Below are 25481 nucleotides of genomic sequence, written 5' to 3' on the forward strand. Positions count from 1 at the left end.
GAGAATCTGGCAGGAGCTGTGTCGTCTTTCAAGGTGGCAGCACCCACATTGTAATTATCATTGTAGAACTGGTGATGCCAGTTAAAAAGACATAACGGCACTTGACCGATTCTCCAGTAATTGATATGGTTGAGCAGTTTTTTCAGGAATGATGATGCCCGGCTTTTCAATTACACAGCTTTACGATTAACATAAATGTTGTTTTTGCCCCACCCCTCCCTAATTCTATGATGACAGTTAGAAAGACATAACGGCACTTGAGAGATTCTCCAGTAGTTGATATGGTTGAGCAGTTTTCAGGAGTGATGATGCCCGGCCATTCAATTACACAGCTTTGCGATTAACATAAAGGTTGTTTTTGCCCCACCCCTCCCTAATTCTATGATGCCAGTGAGTTAGAAAGACATAACGACACTTGACCGATTCTCCAGTAGTTGATATGGTTGAACAGTTTTCAGGAGTGATGATGCCAAGCCATTCAATTTCAAAGCTTTACGATTAACATAAATGTTGTTTTTGCCCCACACCTCCCTAATTCTATGAGTATGAGTTTATGCATCATTAATGATATTCATGGCGGTCTGTTCCGTGATTTCATCTTCAGCTTCAGCTCGATGTGCGATGGGAACATTTGAAGCAGAGGTAGGCGTTGGTGTGCCAGAAGGAGCGTGGTCAGTCATGGCTGTGGTGGTGGACATAGTAGTTGAGGTTGTGAGAGCAGTGGAGGTGGACGCGGAAGTTGAGATGGAGACAGCAGCAACGGACTCATTATTGTTGGCAGGCTTGGCAGGGTTGTTGGCTACATCAAGATCAGTTACACTTGATGATTGACTCAGGGTGAGGTCGTCATTGTCGTCATCGGACTCTGAGAATGGGCGGAACGTGGCAGCCTTCACCGGCGTAAATTTGGGTGACTTGACAGGGGTGAACTTCGTTGGTGTTGATGCTTTCTGTGGTGTGGTTGGCAGTGATGACAGTTTCTTGACCTGTTCTCTCAACCGATTGCATTCTCTGAAGTCGTTAGTCAGCTGCCTCTTCATGCGTTGCATGTCACCGACCATTTTTGACATTTGGTTGTCGATATGATGGCGTAGAGCTGGGAGCTGCTTCGCAACAGCAACATGGTTTTTTTCCAGGAAATTTACCTGAATCAATGCCAGTTCTTTACATGTATCATCTTGCAAGTGCTGGAGCTGTTGGGTGAGGGTTAGGGCTTGGCAATGGCTTGGCTTATTGAAGGATGTCATCTGAAAGTGGAAATGATATTTGATGGGCATAATGTACACAAACAGTAGGCCGCTATCTTCCTGCATTTGGGTATTTTATTTGGGCGTGCAAACTTCATTGTAAAGAAAAACATGATTCAGGCGTACATTGTCGCACGTGGACATCGCACATGGACAGTGCACATACAGCGCATGCATTATTGAGGCATGAACATTAATGCATGTAGGCCCTACCGTACAGTACATGTCCGTCCATAAAGATGAGACTTTGCGACCCGAAAAAGCGGCCGGTGCTTGCTTGTTGGTATTTCTTCGCATTATAAGTGCATTTCATGTACGTATGACTGGTTAATGAGGAGTCATTGATCATGTTTTGGCCATGTTTTTACCTTAGTTTGCAAATAAATGGAGTTTCGGCTGAGGACGTCAGGAAGAACAAAGAAGCGGTAGGCCTAATGCTAGCCAAGCTACCCGATCAGAGGAGAGTAAAATTCTAATGTGTAAATTCTTTTTCTCTTGCAGGTGTTTCATTGTAGGCCTACTATAGGGTTGCTAATGAAATAAAATAAAGTGGTGCATAAATGCAGTCTGTATTGCTACGCCCGACACCATAGTATTTACCTTTTCGAAACATTATATATCCTTTATCGATTGGATGTGCCTGTCTGATTGACTTCTAACTTCCATGCCAGTCAAAAGTGCTGACGGCGAAATGTGGTACTAAGGCGCTCTGACAGTCTCTCATTTGTTTACGGTCCTGGCACAACTTCCCAATGTGTAAATTCCTTACAAATTTTGTGATCTCTTCTATTCTTAATGATAGGGTTACTGATAAAAAGAAATAAGTCCAGCAACCAAAAGTATCAAAATACATTTTTGTTTACATTTGAACTGCACACATGCGTTTGTTTACAATTTCTTTCCCCGCGAAATCTCGAAGATCAGGTGACCTACAATCGTGCATTGAAAATAACATTAACCTTGGTTCAGCAGGTCAACACGTGTACAGGCTGTTCCAATCACTCCCCTACAGCCAGCCATTCAACATATAGTGTTAGTCACCCCACAGGGAGTGCAGGTGATTCATTAATCCCCTGCATAACTAAACAGCAATGGCTTGGCTTCCGTGAGTGGTAAGGAGAATTGACCGTGTCCGATTAAAAATCCCTCATTACTGCTCCGCTGAAGTAAATTTCCGAAAATAAACATGACGTTGCATCAGGATAACATATCACCTGCAAACGTGCAAAATTTCGCGACGAAACACGACCCCCAAATGGCACTTTAGCGAGCCGCCTTATAGTATTATGATATAGATTATACGTTGCCAGGAACAGAAAAGACGATCTTAGTCAATTTAAACGCTTTGTTCAGAAAAACACTGCCTTTACATGAGGCGAGACCTAAATACGGTCTCACTACCCAGTTACTACTTAAAACCCGCATCTTCAGTCTCATTGTAGGGTTTTCCCCAGATTGCCTGGTGGCACAGTCTCACTCCACAGTTGAGACGCCTGGTGATACCATACATCACCCCCTCCTGAGCGTGTGACAGCTCGGCCCGCACACCCAGGGCACCCCAACCCCGGTGGAAGACTGTACCGATGGGCTTAAATACAAGACAGAATTAAACTAAATAACATGGTACATACTAGCATGACCAACAGAAAAAAAAAATGTATGAAAATACCAATGATGATGAACAAAGTTTGTCGTAACCAAGCACGGAGGTCTCTTGGCTATCAGCAATTCACTACTATAATGGACGTAGAGCTGAAATAGTTTGTCACACATCTCCTCCATCAGTTCAGATCGGATGACCTCGAAACTTTTCCTGAAAGTCGTGGTTGATGCACCTCGCTGGGTTAAATTGGTAAAATTTGCAGCGATCTCGGAGAAATAGCATATATATGGGCATACTCATGAACATAAGGGACCTTTTCAGCAGGTCTGATTTGCATATGGGGCCATCTATTAAATCAGAAGTGTGGGATTATACAAAAATAAGCCAGGAAAGTATTGAGGCCACTATATGTTTAAAGCATTCATCCATTTCCGTAATTTTCCCCTTTTATTTTGGTCGTACTCTTTCACCTTACGTTGTTAATCGCTCTCAATTTTTCTATAACCGTATGGGAATTCATCACGTGATACACGTCACATAATAACAAAACCGCCTCACCCGACCCAAGCACTGGGCGCAAAGTAGCGCACAGCTCCCTATATGAATACCCGGGGCAAATATAAAATATGATATAAAATCCCGATTAATATTTCTTTACTGCAATAAAAACAGGCTAACCACTGCATATTAACAAGTAAGTGAGTGTTCCGGAACGAGTAGAGTCCGTGCGGAGGGTGTCGAAAAAACCCTAGGCGAACTACTTCCTCCATCTGGTGCTGCCACCCACTATGCTCGCGGCATTTGTTGTACTAAGTTCGTAACACGCCATTGCCTCTTCACCATTCGCGAAATAGTTTTAAAATAAGTCGAGACCACTTTGAAGAGTGGTGGAGTTTGATATTTCCGGTAGTTTTGGCCAAAAACGCGTATAGTGTAAGTAATTTGGAGGAAAATCATCCCCCCAAATCATCATGTTCGATTTGTAAACACTTGGGTCGGCGCGGAGTGCTCCACATCACACATCGACCTATTTTACGCATATCAAAATCAAGACAACATCACAACCCCCAGACATATAATTTTTTTTCACCCAAATTGCCCCGACCCCACAGTAAGCCAACACCCTAAAACAACCCGCGCCACAGGTATTATGCTTACACATAATAGACAAATGTACGTAGAATAAAGTACACTCTAGTTTAAATCAAGGTAAACATTCACAATAACCATCTATATAAAACACACCATGACTAAGTACAAGTTATAGACGGTAAACGCTGGTGAAAGAACACTACACCGTTATCAGTATAAAATATATATATATATATATATACATATATACATATATGAAAAACTTACAACCAAGGAATGTTCCTGCCCCAGGGCAGAGAGGGACATACCTAACCTGAGTGAAATTCCTGGTAGGCACCAACTCTAAGACCCAAGACAAAGATGCAAATAAATGCAATGACCAATTCCCTGAGTGAGAAAAAAGGGAAGGATCAGGTACCCATAAGCAGGTAAGGATATCACATGGATAACTGGGTGACTTGACCAAAGCAGCACAGACCCACAGATACACAGAAAGCCAATAAAATCATGATCACACTCGGAATCGCTGTGGCTGCAGAAGGTCACACACCCGAAAATATATGTAAGAACTATGTGTTATTAATGCAATAACTGCACAGCACGGCACAGAAGTACTGTGAGATACCTACTTTTCACCCTGATAAAACAAACCCAACAGGCTTAACATACGCGTTGACTACAAATTGTGTAGTCATAACCGCAAAACTTTGGCATTGTTGTCATGGTTGCTCTCCACCAGTTCGTTATCATGGTCGTTGGCCTGGGATCCTCCTTACACTCCTTGCATGGTGACAGTCAGACATGTCAGAGATACCATCCTTTCATGCTTTCCTGGGGACTATATCGATAGGTAGGTGACCTGGGATCGTAGGAAGACAAAGGCAGAAGCCAGAGCTTGTGGACACGATTTATTACTTTATGTACTACATCTCGACTCTTACGTGTAATCCCTTATTGACTAGAGTTCTTTCTAGGTTCTCCCGAGCTCTCGTGGGTTCTGTTCAGTTATCCTCCGGGTTCTCTGAGGGGTTCTCCTGAGGGAAAGGAGACCTCCAGATTTATACATTAGGTTTGTTTGTTACAATGATACCCAGGCGATGGTGAGACTCTCTCCCTGGTACAAGTGACGTGGCCGGTCCCTCGAAACGGGCTTAGTTGTGTCTGTCGCGTCATCTTGCATCATTGGATTAATGAATCAACATCGCCTCCCTCGATAAGAAAAGCCAAACTTGAATAACCTCACGTACTGTATATACCGTAGATCTTAAAAGTACACATTATGTTTTACTTGTGCTTTGTATTTTTTACCTTTCCCTAGTTGCTACAATATAAAAGTTATTTTTATCATTTCGTTTTAAACTTGAAAAGAATGCAATTAAAGTTGTTTAATTGAGAGGCCACAAATTTAGCTCATTTGCAAAAACACTCCCACTTAAAGGTGAACGGGCCTCATACTTTGAAAGGAGATACCCATCATTCTCACATATATCCCCCTCGTCACCTAGCGATTGACCCCAATCGCTGCGTCCTTGGGAAATGGCTGGGGTTTTTTTTTCTTTGGATAGCGTTCACTCAACACGATGTACTTATGGTATCCTGTCCAGCAGGTAAATCAAAAATTATAAAAGGTAATTTGAACTCAGTTAAAAATTCTACGCAAACAATAACAGCCTTATAATAGCTTGAAAATTTCACCAAAAACATTACATTTTGTGAAAACTATTAAAAACTATACCTGTTAGTATACCAATTAACGACAATACCATTTCTAATAGAAAACAGCATTAATACCCAAGATGTTTTCCACTTCCAAAAATTAATTACGTTTACTATTTCCAGGTAGGAGCGAAATATTCACCATACTGTTGTAAAGTTGTTGTTTTTTTTTCTTTAACTGGCATGGTTGACCACTAAGTACATATTGAGTAGTCCTTAATTCAAGTCTACATCCGCAATATATACAATGAACCCCTTGCAATCTCAAGGCAGATGACCAAAATCAACCTCGCTAATATTGACTTACTACAAACTTGAAGAAGATGCATCCGCATGTAGCCAAAGAATTATATCACCGATACTAAACCAGATTCAGCCAATGTGCACCAGCAGTAGGCCAATACTTAAGTGTGCCATCAATATTGCTGTTCGTGTCACATGCTGGTATTGCTCTGGAGAGCCCTCTCCCTTTGCTTTTAAAAGTGTGGCGGAGCCAACCTCTGATGAACAATCTATTTAGCTACCCATGGTATTACATCATTTCCGCAATCCTTCAATTCAACAGCAATTACCAATGGCTGCGTAGTTTGAAGTCACAATTTCCGACTCATGAAATTTCAACAGTAAGTATGACCAAATACAACTCAGTGTAGGTCCAAACGACATTACCTGATGATGTTTCTAAGTCCATCCATTCATAAATCCAAATGAACAAAACAATATTATGTCATCTACAAGAAGCTCAATGGGGTCATTATCGTCAGCAGGACAGAGTTACACGTATCTCTGGACGTACTGTCTCTGTCATCACCAAACTTGCAATGGAAACAAAACAAAATATATCCTCTATTATTCATGTATCACCTGAGTCTGTACGGCATATGTTGCATGGTTGCTAGTGTCATCAGATTCATGACTGTTCAGTGTTTGGGTCCTTTTCGTTTTAAAGAAAATACCCTTGGCCTTTGTTTCGGCTCATCCGATGGACGAAATGTGGCACTATCAGTAACCCAATGCTTGCTGCACCATGGCCATCCATATATTATTTTAAGTGCGCGCAATGTTGTTAAGATGTTATCGTGACGGTTCATGGCAATGCAAACAGAGCTGTACCCAACTGGCCGGTATACACACAATCCCTGCAGAATTCGGACTGTACAGCCAGTTTGACGCCCACTTCATATTGTCCATTCAGTCAGTAAATTGTTGCATCAAAGGAACTACAGAAAGAAAGTGGGGGCAAGAATTTGTCCCCCAAGACACTAGCCTCTTGCCATGACAACGTTTCGTTTCGTCTGCCTTCACTCAGCTATCCTTCAAATATCCTCCTATGTATCGACGTCTTACCACAATTCCAAAATAATGTTCCTCAGAGCAGTGTTAATCCTCATTCAATTATTCTCATAACACTCTCATTCTCTAGTAACTCCAATGCAAAATGCAGTGTGTGGTACCATGCAGTATGAAATTGTGTCTTCCAGGTGTATTCCATCGAAACCTTTTTCGAAATCAGAATCATACTGTCGGTTCTTTCTCAACTATGACATGTATGATGTCAATTGGCTAACTTATAGTATACTTCATCAAACTTTTGTGTTTAATATGCGCTGTCCCAAAGTTTCTGATCGATTACCTTATGATTGTCCTTGTATTCATTCCATCCAATTGTTAATCCAACAGTATCCTAAAGCGAACCCTCATGGTTTGCCTCATAAAACGTGTGAAATTCCCTTGTAGTGCCGTTTGTGTGCTCATATCTTTTAAATTGTTCCTTGTCGTATTCACAAACAGATGTTCTCAATTAATTTACTCACACAGTGCTCTGAAGTAGACCATCAGAAACACTTAAGTCAATATTCATCGTGCCACAGTTTGGTTTTTTTGTATCTCCCTGATGCTAATCTAGATGTAACGCTACTAATCTCGTGTCCAAAGTCATCAAGCTTCTGTCATTGTCGTCATGGAAAATAAATCCTACCCGGGTTGTGCTCCACCGATTTTTTGTCATGGTTGCTCTCCACCAGTTCGTTATCATGGTCGTTGGCCTGGGATCCTCCTTACACTCCTTGCATGGTGACAGTCAGACATGTCAGAGATACCATCCTTTCATGCTTTCCTGGGGACTATATCGATAGGTAGGTGACCTGGGATCGTAGGAAGACAAAGGCAGAAGCCAGAGCTTGTGGACACAATTTATTACTTTATGTACTACATCTCGACTCTTACGTGTAATCCCTTATTGACTAGAGTTCTTTCTAGGTTCTCCCGAGCTCTCGTGGGTTCTGTTCAGTTATCCTCCGGGTTCTCTGAGGGGTTCTCCTGAGGGAAAGGAGACCTCCAGATTTATACATTAGGTTTGTTTGTTACAATGATACCCAGGCGATGGTGAGACTCTCTCCCTGGTACAAGTGACGTGGCCGGTCCCTCGAAACGGGCTTAGTTGTGTCTGTCGCGTCATCTTGCATCATTGGATTAATGAATCAACATCGCCTCCCTCGATAAGAAAAGCCAAACTTGAATAACCTCACGTACTGTATATACCGTAGATCTTAAAAGTACACATTATGTTTTACTTGTGCTTTGTATTTTTTACCTTTCCCTAGTTGCTACAATATAAAAGTTATTTTTATCATTTCGTTTTAAACTTGAAAAGAATGCAATTAAAGTTGTTTAATTGAGAGGCCACAAATTTAGCTCATTTGCAAAAACACTCCCACTTAAAGGTGAACGGGCCTCATACTTTGAAAGGAGATACCCATCATTCTCACATATATCCCCCTCGTCACCTAGCGATTGACCCCAATCGCTGCGTCCTTGGGAAATGGCTGGGTTTTTTTTTTCTTTGGATAGCGTTCACTCAACACGATGTACTTATGGTATCCTGTCCAGCAGGTAAATCAAAAATTATAAAAGGTAATTTGAACTCAGTTAAAAATTCTACGCAAACAATAACAGCCTTATAATAGCTTGAAAATTTCACCAAAAACATTACATTTTGTGAAAACTATTAAAAACTATACCTGTTAGTATACCAATTAACGACAATACCATTTCTAATAGAAAATGAAATAGAAATGGTCCTCCGCTTGTGTGCAGTTCCTCCAATAGTGGCCCTGTTGGTGGTAAATAAAGCAGTTTGGAGAGAACCTTCGGTCTTGATTTCCGTAACGTGTATTCCCCTGTGAACCATTATTCTGATTACTGTATGAGCCTCGGCCGGGAACACGACCCCTACCCCTGCCAGCTGGGGAAATTGATTGCCCCTGCTGTGTCCCGCTGGAAGTTGACACTGGCGGTAGTTGCACAGCATTGACTGTCGGTGTAGTCACAGACTGGTTTGTAGCCTTCAAGTGCGACTCGTATGATTTTGTGTGCTTCAAAATCTCATCGAGAGGCCTATCTTTCCATTGGTATAGTTTATCACTGAGAGGAGTCTCACTTGGCGCAAAATAAAATTCGAGACCCAATTCTGACTGGGCACCCCCATATGTCCTCCTACTATACAGTTGCAATCTGAAAGCAAGATCATCCAAAGATTCATCAGCGTCATGGCGAACATCGCAAAGTTTGGCGGCCCACTCCGATCGTTCACCAATAAAGTGGTCCTCCAGCGCCTTCATCAGCTGATCAAATGTGATCTTTCCCTTCTGCAAATCAAGACTGGCCAAGACTTTTGCACTTCGACCTTGGAGCTTCACACGTAGTAATGCCAGCTTTTGATCTTGGGCCCAATCTGAGGTGACAGCATCGAAGTTTGCCAGATATGCCTCCCAGTCCAAATTCGACTCATCATAAATCTGAACCTTTGGCTGTCGATGTTTCTTAGTTGCAGTGGCCGTCGATGAACCAAAAGAGCAATTATGGTAATGATTTTGTGCAACGGGCTGGTGATGATGATGATGGTGATTTTTAGGCTCACATGGTGGTAGGGCCCGCTGCTCAAATGGTCGTGGATCTTGGCACTCTGGCGCTTGTTGACATGGCCGCTCCTCCTGTATTGGTATTACAGCTTCACGTTCCGGTGTGTCTTCCTTATGTGGGTAAGGAGTCATAATAGATTTCTGAACGCGATGATTACCGTCCATTCCAGACACATGATTGTTTGCTACCTGAAACGATTCATTTTCCTGGCCCATCCCAGCTGGCAAAAGCAATCCAGTCAGGGGCCTACGAGAAGATAACACAGGTAAATCATCCTGAGGTGGCGGTGTAGTAGGATCACAGCGACTCTGACTCTGACTTACCGGCGAAAATGGTGTAGAGGTTACGATGGGGTTAGGTTGTTCCACTACTGCAGTTTCCTCCATGGGGTCACCAAGGAATGCTGACTCATTCATACCCAGTGATACAGTCGAGAGTAGATCTGACAGACGTTTTTTCAATGACGCGCGGAAATCCAAGTGGCTGGGCCTGGGTAGGTGCGGGAGTATCCGGCTGGTGACAAGAGGGTACCCTTGGAACAACCCCCGATAACTGGCGGCCACGTAGCCGCATGCCCTCATCTATATCCTGTCCACCATCTGCCATCACTGAAAGCTAGACAAAATAATAATAGAGCACAATTACATTCACAGAAACCCACCGGCAACCAACAAAGTCCAGAATGATAATGCTAGTATCGCATGCCTTGACTAATTCACTAAACACACACCGAACATGCACCTAGCACACAACAGCAAACAGCCTGAAACAAAACTTCAACAATTTAGTATCATAATCAAAATGCAAACACATGCATGACACTAATGTACATGAAATGTACATAAAATGTACAACAAAATTACCTGATGTGAACCAAACACCAATAGCGTTACTAGTCAATGCAAAATGTACCATATATTATTACCAGTGTGCGGCCTACTGGCATGCAACAACAGCTTAAGGCCTATAACAACTAATACATGTACATGTACATTTAAAATTCAAAATATGCAAAATCCACAGAAATCTTCAATGGCAATGATGACGGTCAGTCCCATACGAATGGCCTTCCTCATGCTGAAGGTGAACAATCGCATCCCACGTGGCGATGTGATGTGGATGTCGTCCCTTGTTAGGCGGTTGTGAAGATTTACCAGTATTGTATGATTGTGTCGATATGGCGCTATCCTCAGTTTACCACGGCATAGCGAACGCACAGTCGAATTAAAAATGTCCCTGAGCCGGTCAAATGCAGCCGGTACCGGTGCCGCCCTACTCCTGCGACAGCGTTGCATAACAAAATTCAACACAACGGACTGAATACCGTATCGGTTCAGCAGACGGGTAGCAAGTTGAACCACGGACGTGGCAGCATCCCTAGCTGCAGAATCCCGGACAGCATCTACGATGTTGTTCATACCTAAGCTCTATCACCACAACATTGGGGTGATGACGATTAACAGAGTCTGCGATGAAATCAGATCCAGACGAGATTTTCAAGCCGCCCCGGCCAGCATAGAAAATAGCCTCATTTGGTAGGCCTAGAGCTGTTCCAAAATAATGCGTATTACAATTGTCAGTAGTCAGAAGGTCCCTATCCCTCCGTACAAATGAGTGGCCCACTACAAGCACTCTCATGGGGCCGAAAAAAGGCAGCACACACAAGCAACAGTCACGAAATGTATATTGTACACTAGACACTACACAGACAACAATCCATCAAAGCCATCATTAGCATCGACGAGTTTTACAGTTCAATGACGCTTTCCTGGCCTTAAAAATCATTTACGCGCGCAGCAGATTCCTGAATTTGTTCGTTGGGAAGGTCGCCAGATGTATAATACCTCGTATTATACGTTGCCAGGAACAGAAAAGACGATCTTAGTCAATTTATCAGCTTTATTCAGAAAAACACTGCCTTTACATGAGGCGTGACCTACATACGGTCTCACTCCCCAGTCACTACGCAAAACCCACATCCGCAGTCTCATTGTAGGGTTTTCCCCAGATTGTCTCACTCCACAGTTGAGGCGCCTGGGGATACCATACAGTGATCCATTAACACGACGTAACATCTATTTTAAAATGCGTTTCCAAAGTGAATGCACGAGGACAACCCATTTGTGTCGTATATCACTAAAACGCCCGATTCCCCTCATTTTGCAGGATGTTAAAGTGATACTATGATGTGATTTACAACTTTGCGGAAATACGTCCGTTTTTAGTTGTTTAAAGCTCAAATTTTCCATTTTTGATTAGATTTATTATAAAATCGCTGAATGTAAACCACCGTGACCGCGAAAATGTTCATGTTGTGACGTCATCAACGAAAACGGTATCGAAGCGAGCCGTCCGGGCGGGATTAAACCATCAATTTCTAGAAAATGTGCATTTCGATTCGAAAACCTTACCGATTAATGAGAAAGTGACGTAGTCATTTGTCAAAAACAGCTAAAACATTATATGATGAAATTTGACACGAATTACCCTTTAAATCGGGCATTTTATTTCTTTAAATAAATCATAAGCATCGCATTTGCTCCTAGCTCTGTTTACCATCGGACAGTCATGGAAAAACCCAAATATTATACATTTCTTCCTGCATAATTCTTACAGTGACCATTCTCCCATGAAAGACAGTTGCTTACGCTACACAAAAATCAAAAAAAAATCGAGGGTCAGTCATTGAACTTATGAGATACGTTGAATTTTGCATAAATCAGCGAAAAACGCACCAACTGGCACTGGACGGCATTTCAACACGGAGCCGACGCACATCCCAAGTTCAGTGTACACACCCTCACCGAAACGCAGTGTGATATCAGTCAGGATTCAGTCAGGTTGCAGTGTTACCTCACATTTTTATGGCAGTGTTGAAATCAGTGGAAAGCAGTGGAAAGCAGTCATAGGGAGTGTTTTTCAGTCACGCAATACCAAAGCATACAGTTATACAGCAATCAAAAATAGAGGTTAGGGAGTCATAAGCAGTGGTAAGACAGTCAAAATCAGTGGTAAGGCAGTCAAAAGCAGTGCTCATTTAAATATTTAGGCTGACTGATTTCCACTGCTTTTGACACTGAAAATGACTCCCCACTATGCATCATGCACAGGGCTGGCAGTGGGGTTCAGTGTTAATTTAAATATTTCGCAGCACACTGAATCCACACTGAAACACCACTGATTTTGACTGCCATTTCCAAAACCTCTTGGAGGGAGCAGTCATTTTCAGTGTTAATATGAATAATTTATTTAATAATGACCCACCTGTGGTGATGACAACCAAAGAAATTGTTCGAAAAAGCAAAAACTTCTAGCGAACTGTTACTTTTGCTGTCCTATTTTAGACGGTGTGTTTGCGTCCAATATGGCAGTGATGACGTCATCTGCACAAAAAGAGGACATCGCCATTGCATGATGACGTGACACAGTAAAAAGATGACAAATTCACGTCCTTGACCTACGTCATTGCAAACTTTGTCATAATGACAGTGGTCAGATGGGTTACTAGACAATTGAAACGACACATGGCACATAGCTACTGTCAGTGATGTCAGGGATTGAAGCTAGATCAAATTGACGTCCAAATAAAGTAACTGCACCCGGCCTGTAGAATAATGATCTACTGATTGATGTGTATTGAGCTCCCATGCAGATAATTTGCAGTGTATGCATACATTACAATTAACACCTATAGGGCCTACAGTAGATGCATGAAGATACATGCAGATATCTTGCAGTGTATGCATGCATTACAACACCTATAGGGCCTACAGCCTTCTTGATTTGCTGAAAATACAACTTCAGTGTCTGTCTAGATTACCCTTTTTGCATTCATTTGGCTCCTTATGTGTTCCAATTCAAACTGACTAAAACTCCCCTCTTCTCATATTGAAATTCGGGTTAATATCGAGAAATATGAAGAGCTACCATGATTTCTTGAATGTTTGACTATCAAATTCAAACTTACTAGCTTCCTGTCTCAGGTTGCATTATGGGTGATATTTAACACTGAATTTGACTGCAATTACCACTGCTTTACACTGCCATCAAGTCTTAATCTCACCAGTCATAAAGCAGTGGTTTTCAGTCATGTTGAAAATGCCACGGGTTTCGATCAGAGTTGGAGAAGTGGAAATCAGTGGTCTTTCAGTCATAGGCAGTGTTTTTGAAATACGTCGTTCATAATGATATGCAGGTGGCAGTGCTTTGCAGTGGTCTTTCAGTCAAAATCAGTGGTTTTAAAACATTAAGAAAAAATTATATGCCTAAGACAGTCATATGCAGTGGGGGTTTCAGTCAAAAGCAGTGTGATGCAGTCATTTTCAGTGCACTGCCTTTCGGTGAGGGCATACGTCGGCAACAACAGTAAATGCGTAGTTTCTTGTTAGCTGCCTATTGAGTAGCGCTCTAGGCATCAGAAACTCCAAAAAAACATGTCTTTGCCAAAACAACTGCTGAATCGACACTGACATACTGTAAGGACCGAGAAATCAATGATTTTAGGAATTACGGTTAGGGGTTGGCCACGCATGAATACAAAAAAAAGTCCCTAATGAGACCGTATACACATAACGGTGTTGTAAAAAATTCTTCCCAATCATCAGAATGAAATAATCATAATACTTCACAATTACCTATTACACATTAATATAACAACTACAGAAGAATGACTTTGAAATCCAGACAAAACTTTGTTATAAGAATAGCCTCTTTGTATTTATAAACATCATCGACGTTATCCTAAAAACCTGAACGCTAGATGAACCGGCATGGCGAAAAGGCGGATAATCCGCGTCCGCGCTATAATCCGCACTATTTTTAGAAATTCCATATAATGTATGTTATCATCATTATCATTGCAGATATATTTACATTTATAGGTTCTCATCATTTGCACACTATTTTTGAAAACATTCAGCTCTACCTTATTAATTAAAATGAAAGAGTTCATTGGGGACTATTTCATCCGGCGAGCGAGCAAGTTCAACGTAACTGGCTGAGTGAGAAGGCTCCGATCGAAAACCCCGGTCGAAAACATGGCAATGATGTCCGTGAAAATGCGTGAGTCAACTGGCTTCTGGTAAGTTTATAACTAGGCCTACTGGGGTATTAGGGAAAAATGTCATACACCCATGTCACTAGTCAGAAATTATATATAATTTAAGATTTTAACATGCCATCCAGCATCCTAAGCGAGTGGGCGTATGAACTGAGTCTGTGCTTGCATGCATTGCATGTGTTGTAGTGTACTGTACATATGTATACATGGTATAGTGGCATTCACATTGTCATTGGCACATTGGCAATTTCTAAAAATAGCGAGGAATATAGCGCGGACGCGGATTATCCGCCTTTTCGACATGCCGTAGATGAACAAACATGGCGGACCGCTTCACAAGAAGTAGACGTTTTCTCATGTTTCTTGTCAAAATAACAATGATATCGTAGCCCTTTGATAGTGACACTGGTCAGAGTACACAAAGAATAGCGACGAAGTAGTCTGCTGGAATTACGAGGTATTTTCAACGAACAATAAAACTGCCATTCTCAGTCTTTGCCGATACGCAAAACCGCGAGGAGCTGCATGAACTGGGTCAACATTATTTACCATACATTACACACCCGATACTGGTTCATTGTGCAGGGAAGTAAAGTATGCATTGCAAGCCGTGTGTCCAAACTCTACCAAGGTGAACTTTAGTAAATAAGGGTGAACTTTTTTAAATTTAACTTTTATGAGTTCTTTTGTGATTTAGGCCTAGGCCAATTTTATCTTATCCCCCCCCCCCACCAGTTCACTAGTTTTTTCACACAAGTTTTGATCTCTTTTGTAAATTTATGTTTTACCGTACCACCAACATGAACAGCGAGCCATACAGGGGTGTATATCTTCTCACGGTTTCGCGTATCATCACAGACCACTCTTTTTTTTTCTAACATAATCGGGAATATTAATAATAAATATCTTATTTTGATGGTGTTTTTTTACAAAGTGCTATTTTTCTCATGTTTACAGGATGATGCAGTCTATTATCTACGAGTCGTTCTGGTGGTCTCCACAGGCAAAGTGGTGTTGCTGTGCATGCTGTGGAACTGGTGACACGAAACCAATCAACCAGTCAGCCATGAGATTGATCGGGAAAGAAGACGCTGTATCTCAGCTGATTTGTCCTTCAGGTTTTGGTCTTGTTTTACTGTATTATACAAGTTGATTGAATAAAGAAGCCTTGAAATTGAAAAGGCATCTCTGAATTTTTGGCTCACCGGTACAATGAGTCTATACAACATGGCAGTGTCTGTCATCCGTCATCATCGTGGTCATCGTCCGTCGTATCCTATTTCAAAAACAGTGGCATGTTTCTTAACTGATAGGGCTATGGACTCAAAACTTTGTATGCATGACTCCCTAGGTCAGATGACCTTTGACACTGAATTTCGGTCCGGTCTGATTCTTGACTTGGCCACCAGGGGGCCCAAACTGAAAAAACATAAATAGTGTGATATCTCACTTATTAGTAATTTTTTTTTTGATGAAATGTTTATGGTAGGTACTCCCAGCCGGTGTTTTTGATTTGACCTACTTTTCAAGGTAACAGAGGTCAAATGGCGTAAATTTGCTGTTTGAGTGTAACTGTGGCACGTTTCTTAACTGGTAGGGCTATGAGCTTGGAAGTTTTTATGCATGACCCCCTTGGTCAGGTCACCTCTGATACTGAATTTTGGTCTGATCTGTTTTGTCTTGGACACCAGGGGGCAAAAACTGAAAACCTAGAAAGTTAGATGTCCCGCTCATTAGTGATTGGTATTCGATAAAGTTGTTATGGTTGGTACTCCCAGCAAGGATACATTACATATTATACAGGTTTTGATTTGACCTACTTTTAAAGGTCCATTGTCAATTAAGGTGTTACCTGGATACCGGTGAGCACAATGACCCCTGGCCTTTTCATTATTTATTATAATATTAAAAAATAAAGCTTGCCTATTTAACCTAAACTCTTGAACATGCAACCTTTAACCCTTATAGTGTCATGCTCGATCTAAGGCCGAGTTAAAATTCCTACCCCTTTACTACCGCGTAATGCCTCAGAAAACAAATTATCCAGGCGCAATTGGAGTCCTTTATGTTTAGTTTATCTGCCAGTGTAAAGACGGCACTGCGTCTGATCATTTGATACCAGGGAACCAAATTGTTTCTACATGAAAATTTCCCGCAACTTGCAACTGAAAGTCAAGCACCTTTTCAGAAGAGGTCAGACAAGGGTGATGTAAGAGACGTCATCATGCCTCATGTCACAATCAAGTAAGAGACCGCATTGTCGCCTGAATGATATGTGACAAGAGGGTGATGTAAGAGACGTTATCATGCCTCATGTCACAATCAAGTAAGAGACCGCACTGTCGCCTGAATGATATGAGACAAGAGGGTGATGTCACAATCAAGTAAGTGACCACATTGTAGCCTGATCGATATAAGAGAAGAGCGTGATGTAAGAGACGTTATCATGCCTCATGTCACAATCAAGTAAGACTTCGTTGTAGCCTGATTGATATAAGAGAAGCGGGTGATGCAAGAGACGGCATCATGCCTCATGTCACAATCTAGAGACTGCATTGTAGCCTTATGGGAGGGAATAGGGCAGTGTCACAAGAACAAATGACAACTTGAGGTAATGAAGGAGAGATTTGCACTGACCTACTTTTATGACCTTCTGCCCTACTTAAAGACTGTTATGGCTAAAGTAGTCGTGTTTGGTATTGAACTAAGGATAATGAACAGTAGGTTTGTGCTAACCCATTTTCATAACAAACTGACGTACTTGGAGACAGTTAAAGTGAAAGGTGTCATCCCCGTTTGATATCAAACTTAAAGTGTTTAAGAGTAGGTTTACCCTGATCTACTTTTATGACTTACTAAACAACTTGAACACCGTTAGAGTAAGGCAGTCGCATTAATGGTATCAAACTAAAGGTATTGAAAGAGCAGTTTTGCACTGGTCCGCTATGGTTACACCAGTAACATAGCAGACAGTCCTGAAGTGTCAGCATGTAACCATAGCGGACAGTATCCCAGCTATAGCTGCATTTTATGTCCCGTTATGAAATACTTGGAGCCAAGTGCTTATTATCACATCTTCCTATTCTGGTGTTCATACCACACAACACAGCCCGTGCAATAATCTCCACAACTCAGGCAATTATGATAGAAATAAGTGCAAATTGTTGCATTGAATTGGCATGGAGCCACAAAAACACCGATTTATCTACTTAAGGATCACGTCCAAAGTCCGCATGCGAATATTCGCTGCGCGAATCAGGGCGAAAATTCGCCTGGTCGAATATCGCCACACTCATTCGCCTCCAAATCGCTCCCTCCTTCTGCGATTCTATTATGATGGGTGAAAATTCAGACTGAATGAAAATCGCAGGCGAAAACAATAATCGCGCCTAATTCGCCCCAACCAACCATCGGAACGAAGCGAATATTACATGTGTTGTAGTATGCGAATTCCGACATTAGCTGATAGTAGACCGAACAAAAATACAAACTGGAATTCCCGGTCAACCTGACTCCAGTAATCAAATACATCACATATATCCACGAGGAACTACACAAATTTGACACCGAGGTTTGAGGTTCTTAGTATTCAGGGTTGTCATTAGAAGCCGGCTGCCGGCCAAATTGACCATCTAATCACACTTGCAGGGCCGGCTACTTTTGACTTTTAAAGAAAAATCTTTACAACAAAAGACTTATCCCTCATCTTGCCCCAAACATCGTCACAGTGTGCATGCACTAACGATCCAATCCATATCCCACGCAATCTCCCGCTAAAACTCCGTCCAGGCCTAATTACGCTCTGCCGACTTCAGCATTTTATCTGCCAAGAGATCGTTTCAATTTGGAGCTTACATTCCTAAAATATGCACCTTAATTTACAATCTTTGTATTCCGTTGTAATCCAGACAGAACAGCCTTTCTAATGATACATAATACAAGAGTTAATTCCCCATAACCTGCTGATACCGCACTAAAGAAGATCTCTTGACCATGACCAATCTTACTACGGACGGCCGACCGCGTGGCTATTTTGCGCCATAACTATCGGCCAATGTTAAGGGAGGGAGGGTGGCAATTGGAAGAGCGTTGAACATCGTGAAGCAGTGCATCCTGAATATTTTCAATGGAGAACCACGAGGTCGAGGAGGGCGTTGGCCAGGCTGCAACTGGCAAACGCGGGAGCACGCTGGAGGCGTTTGGATTTCTCAAAAGGCCATGCCGTGAGGGTGAGGAATTGGGCACAATTGTCAGCTTGCTAATGGGCTCTAGTTAAATTTAATTCCAATGCAATAATGCAGTAAGTTGCTGGCGCCGTCTGTTCAGACAAATCCCTTCAATAATATTTAAAGAGTCATCTCATGATAATGCTTTACATACATGTATAATTTTGAGTTAAATAAAAGTTTATGAGTCAATAATCATATCCGAGTTAAACTTTTAAAGCTTTTTTGTAGGCCTACCCAAGGACTTGAAATTGCACAGCTTAAATTGCCTCCCTCCCGCTGGTTCATTCAGTGCTTCAAACAGTGCTGAAATTGCATCTCAGAGTATCTAGATTTCAAAATTTTCGGGGGGAGGCCCCCAGACCCCCCTCAGCACGCACCTTTGGTGCGCCTCGGGGGCTACGCCCCCTCTGACAGCTGTGATTGTTGACCCGACGTCATGACATCATGATGACGTCATGGCATCCTTGTGACGTCATCAGTGACATCGTAGCTTGAGCCTGCATGCTCTGTTGCTCATGGCAACAAGAGAGGACCAAAATGAAGGATTTTGGCTGCTGGGCACCGTGCACTGATGGTATGAAGCAACCATGTGTGCCTGATAGGTCATGAAGGTGCAGGAAATGCGGAAATTTCGTCAAGAGAGGCTCATCAGATGCGTGTGGCGACAAAGAAATACGGTTGGATGTACAGAGGTATCCTGATAGCGGGACCGCAAGGAGTCAATTTCTCCCCTTGACTGACCTAGAGTAGATCTTGGTCAGTCCATCCAGGCAGTATGGCCTGCTGAAGGGCGGTCTGAGCCAAGCAGTTGGCAAAAAGATGGGTCTAGATGGTTAAAAGTTTAACCAGTGTGCCTAAAGAAGACACGTGAAACCGGAGAGGTTGAAACAGCTGGACAGTAAAGGAAATAAATATACGGAGGGAAATAGTATTTAAATGACGTGGCAATGTACGTATACTTACCTTGGGAACATGAAATCCACAGGGGCTGGGTGCACTGATGAAAGCTTCATGGAGCTGAAGCCCATTAATAATGCACTCTGAAGTGAGTGCGGGGCCCTAGGCCCAAATGGTTGCGACAAAAATCGACCACTTAGGAAGATGGGAGAGTGTGAGACTTCCTCATCACAGGCACCACAGATGTGCAGTGCCAAAGCCAGAGCGCCCTGGGGTGTGTTATAAACGTAATAAGTACACCATAAAAAACTCATTTCCTGAAAATTTCATGACTTTTGGGTGTAAGATAAGGGAGATGTTGTCTAAAATCACAGGGCTCCTGTTGTATTGGGAAGCCCTATCATTTCCTCCAAGTCAAATCCAACATGGCCGCCGACTGAGTGGTGGACGCTGGTACATTTTAGACAACAAATCGCTATTTAATCTAGCACACAAATGTCACGAAACGATCAGGAAATGTCCTGCTTATTTTCGTTTTTGACCATTAGATTTTAGTTTTAAGGCTTTGAGTATGTGTTTAAACCTGGTGGACGCTGGTGGACTCTGTTTAGTATGACCCGATTTGTTTACATCACGTGACTGCACTTTTCCGCCGATAAAACAAGGCGAAAGTTGTTGCAAAATCGTTCCGAATATCCGACAAGCATGCAAGAGCCACCAATTTCGTAAAATCGCTCCATTATCGCCTGGAGCAATTTTTTGGGCGAAATCGAAGAATCGGCACAATTGTGGGCGAAATTCGCTTCTGACATACCGGCGATTTTATATTATCGCCTCCCATTCGCCGGTCGATTTTCGAACAGATTTGGCGAATATCGCATGCGGACTTTTGTCGTGATCCCTTATTCAGTACAGCTTAATATTAAAAACCTACTATTAGGTGTGTTTAACCCTTAAACGGCTAGAGGCGCCGTTTGGCGACTTACAGCCGGATGGCCAGAGGCGCCGATCGGCGACTTAGACCATACGCCTTTTCAGTTCCTTATACTAACACTATACGGCAGCACCGGGACTCGTAAACGTGTTCAATGGGTAAAGGAAGGTCAAGACCGTTCATTCAACACAACTTTTGTATATGGTGCTGTAGAAAGTTTTCGGTGATTTTGATCGACAAATTCGCTATTGTTTCAAGGATTCTGTGACGTCAGGATGCCGAATCTAAGGAGACGAATGACTGTAAGTGATTTTGTAAATGAAATAGTTGCAGAAACGGACGCCCCAGCCGCAGCCCCAGCCCAACCGAGAGGAAGAGTCAGGGGCAGAGGCTGTGGCGGCGGCCGTGGCGGCAGAGCTAGAGGCCCACTTATTGATGCTAGAGCAAGAGCTCTAGTTTGGCATCAACATGATGGAACTGTCCCAGTGTGGTGTCCTCAGTTCACTAGAGCTTCTGGTGTTCCTGCAAATCGAGCAAATGTGCTGGCTGGAGCAAAACCTGTAGACTTTTTCTATAATTTTTTCCCATTGGAGGCTATGGACATTATTGTGGTGGAAACCAATCGATATGCTCTTCAATTCTTCGATAACCCAACTGATCTCCCACCCAGTTCTCGCTACCTCGCTTTGGAAGATACTTCTTTACCGGAAATTCAAGTATACATAGCTATGCACCTGGGCATGGGCCTTTGCCAAAAGTCGCATGCTCGATATTACCACGGTGGATTTTGGTTGACTGAAACCCCTAATTTTGGTGAACTGATGCCAAGGAATCGTTTCGACCTTCTCACCAGCTTCTTACATTTTGCTGACAACTCTTCAACCAGCAGCAGGAACCCCTGATTATGATCCACTGTACAAAATCACTCCTCTCCTTGAACTGATCAGACCAACATATCGTTATTGGTACACACCGGAACGCGAGTTATCAATAGATGAGAATATGGTTCGCTTCAAAGGGAGGCTTTCGTTTCGTCAGTACATGCCTAAGAAACCCACCGAGTGGGGTATCAAGGCTTGGGCTTTATCAAGGCTTGGGCTCTCTTGAGAGTTCCTCAGGGTATTGCCTTGACTGGTATCCTTACACTGGCAAAGCCAATGTGACAGGACTTGGCCTCGGTAATGATGTGGTGATGAAACTTACTGAAAATTATCGGGGTTATGGACATCACTTGTACACTGACAATTTCTATACATCATCAATGCTTGCTCTCAATCTGATGGATGAAGATATAGGTCTGTGTGGTACATCAAGGTCCAATAGAGTTGGTTGGCCTGCAAACTTTTCAGACATTTTCTTACAAAAGGGGGAACATCCAAGATACAAGCAGAGTGACAATCTTCTTGCTTGCACCTGGGAAGATAACAAACGGGTCAATATGTTGTCCACTGTTCACGGTAATGGTGTTACACAACATCAAATCAGGGATAAGAAGGAACAGACTGGTTTCCGTGTAGTCAATAAACCAGACTGTGTTGTAGAATACAACAAATATATGGGCGGGGTAGATCTACACGACCAATTTCTTACATATTATAACTTTCCGCATTGGAGTCATAAATGGTACTTGCCGCTGTACCATAGACTACGTGAAACTGACATCGTCAATGGCTACATTTTGTATAAGAAAGTGAACCCTACTTCTAGAATAACCCACTTGAAATACATGGACTCACAGAAGGAGTACCTTCTTTTTGTAAAAGACGTGGACGCACCAGTGACGCAGGAGTGGCAGAGGCACGTCTTGTAGATAGGCACTTTGGATGGGTACCTGAAGAAGGACATAGACCAGACTGTATGGTATGTTCAGACAGAAAGGTCAAACGTGTTGGCCACGGTGCTTCGAGATTTCCACACTGAAAAAGACTAGCGAAAAAGACTCGTGCGCGACTTCATCAGGAACAACCTGCTAGGGCACAAAAAAACTAAAACTACTGCAGTTATATGTGAGTAGAGTTATTCTCTGTTACAGACAATTGAATAGAAACATTTCATACAGAAATATCATCTGAATTATTGTTTTTCAGAAATTTTCATTTGACAAAACTTCTGAAAATTTTGCAGAAAATTATGTTCTTGACACAAAAATTCCAAAAAAATTACTTACAGGTTTATATTATGCTTTCTTTGCAGAAATAGACAGTTCATGCAATTCTGAACAACTTTCATATACATTGTAACCTTGTAGGACCATTAGAAATAATTTTAATAAATATTCAAAATTACCTTACCAAATTTTTTAATTCTATTCGGGAAAATTTGGCCGTGGAAATGGGCGAAATTGGGGAAATTTGGCCGTTTAAGGGTTAAGCTAATATCTAGAAATACCAACCACAAATTCACGTCGGGTGCCATAGAACAGGAAATATTTATGGTAGAATCTGCCTGTGCGTTCAATTTATTTGGTGTTGTCTGCCAGCTGCTTCGGTAACCATAGCGAACAGTGATTTGCTGACACAGTCCGAATTTCCACACTGGAAACTTAGTGTGTGTTGTGTGTGTGTGTTGTCTTATGACAACATGATTTGACACACACAAAATCATCGCAATTTGACCTACTTTCTGGGCTACAGACAGCCATCTTTGAAAACCAATATCTCATGAATGCTGATAGCTAGAAACATGAAATTTTTAATGTCAATACTTCTGATGAGACTGCATAACATAATACCCGGGTTTTTGATTTAACCTACTTTTGAATGTCACAAAGGTCAAACTCTAAAATTTCAGCGTAGGCGGCATGTTTCATGTTCATTAATTGTCCTAGACTCATTCAAATTTGGTATGTAGACTATCTATCATTGAGCATTTGTACATATCAACAAAAAAACTCTGGTCAATGTGACCTACTTATCAGGTGTAAGTAGGTCAGGTCATAAAACCCAATGTCTGTCATATATCAAGAAACCGTCTCTGTGTGATCTTCAAATGTGCATCACTGATTGATTCTTAACATAGACTATAGAGCTTATAATATTTTGACCTTGACCTAGTTTCCTAGGTCAGAAAGGTAAAACTCTAAAATTTCACTGAATGTGGTACTATTTTATTTGTCACAGGTTCTTCAAATTCTATATGTAGACACCTATTGGGCATCTGTACAAGTTGACCCAATTTAGGTCAATTGTTACCTAATTTTGAGTTCACAGAGTTCAAACTCTAAAAGTGTCCTTGAAACTGCCACATGTCAAAAAAAGTCAATTTAAACTCCATCTCTTTTTTTGTGTATCTTGCAGGTGAGAGAAGAGGTATTGGAGGTATTTTCTTTGATGATCTAGATCAACAGTCACCTGATGAAACTTTCAACTTTGTTGAGGTTGGTATTTGAATGACCTTCTCACTCCTATAAAAATATTCTTTGTCATCACGTTTATTTGCCCTTTCTGGCTTAGGCCTACTGACCCCCAAAAATTGTGTTTAATGGGGTTTGATGTTATCAAGCTAGTTGCCCTGATGCCAAATGGGATTAGCCAATCAGGTTTTGCTGCGGGAAGCACTTAAGCAACATGATATGGAGAGACAGATTTCAAAATGATAGATGCAGTCTGCATTCCTGTTACAGTTTCAGAATAGTGTGTATTTGTTCTCTCACAATAAACACCTTAGCTTTTGGTTGGATTGATAAGTGGCCTGGTCTATTGACTAAAGGCGGAGTGGGCTAGAAAGGAATTTTGGCATCCAATTGATGGTTTCCTGACGACTACTTTGCACTGTTACGGAACTGGTTCTGGTTCACCCAAAAATATTTCTTGTACAAGCTTAAAAATGCTGATGATCTGTGAGATAGTAGACTCCATTGGCAGCCCATGGCATCATCTTAATTTGGTCTCCTTATGGACTGCCACAATTAGCGGAAATTCATGGGCCTGGTTGATAAGCTAATTGGCATTGCTGTAACGAAACTGTAAAGGCATTTCTGTTACCAAATCGGAATATTCGACGTATACCACTTTGGCATACATCATAGTGTAGCTGATCTTTATATACTTCATTCCTACACTGCATTTCGACGATGGTTTAGATGGTCTACGTATTCACTGTGTGGTATCGTTAGTTGACCTACATATGAATAAACAACAAACAAAATGATTAAATGCAAAAATCTTTGTAATAGAAAATCTCAGGTTACTTAAAGCTGAACTGCATGCACAAAACCAGAGCACCCCATGCGGCAATAGTAAGAAATTCAAACGACCGAAAGGCCCTTCTGAATACGGCCTGAATCATGATAGACCTCCAATGCTTCGATGCGCTTGATTTCACAAACCAGCAAGCCGTGGGACGATGCAGACCTTCGCAGAGAATTCTGGAAGTAAAAAAATAAAAAGGTCCTCTCATCGGGACTCTTGAGACCTCTGGTTTTATTTGCCAACACTCTTATCCTCAAGGCCACTGGGCTGCTTGAAATGCCTGTCGTTTTATACGCCTTTATAGGATGTGCAAACATTTGTGTGTAATCTTTGTTCAACATCTTTGAGTGGCTTCCAGTGGGCAACTGCAGGAAGAAAGTCATTTTTTCTTTGCTGTGCGAGATTATGTATGTGGAGTCTACGTTTTATCTTAGCAATGTTCTTTGTCTTGGTATCTTCTTCTATTAAATATACTTGAGAATATTTCTAGTTCATCTCTCAAAAATAAAGCATAATCGCCATTCATATAGGATATATTTGCTGGCAGCAGTTCACAAGAATGGCTCCCTAGCTCAGATGGTTAGAGTGTTCGT

General features: G+C 41.9%; 1 protein-coding gene across 5 annotated transcripts in view; it reads left to right on the forward strand.

Annotated features, from left to right (window-relative positions):
• LOC135488778 (oxygen-dependent coproporphyrinogen-III oxidase-like) overlaps window positions 1-25481 on the forward strand; it is a 215130-nt gene that overhangs the window by 146999 nt on the left and 42650 nt on the right. For all 5 annotated transcript variants that reach the window (XM_064773594.1, XM_064773592.1, XM_064773591.1 and 2 more), the window contains one exon: window positions 23995-24074. In XM_064773594.1, the coding sequence (XP_064629664.1) occupies window positions 23995-24074 (80 nt within the window). The remainder of the gene's footprint in view (window positions 1-23994; window positions 24075-25481) is intronic.

Source organism: Lineus longissimus, chromosome 5 (assembly GCF_910592395.1).
Source record: "Lineus longissimus chromosome 5, tnLinLong1.2, whole genome shotgun sequence".
NCBI lineage: Eukaryota > Metazoa > Nemertea > Pilidiophora > Heteronemertea > Lineidae > Lineus > Lineus longissimus.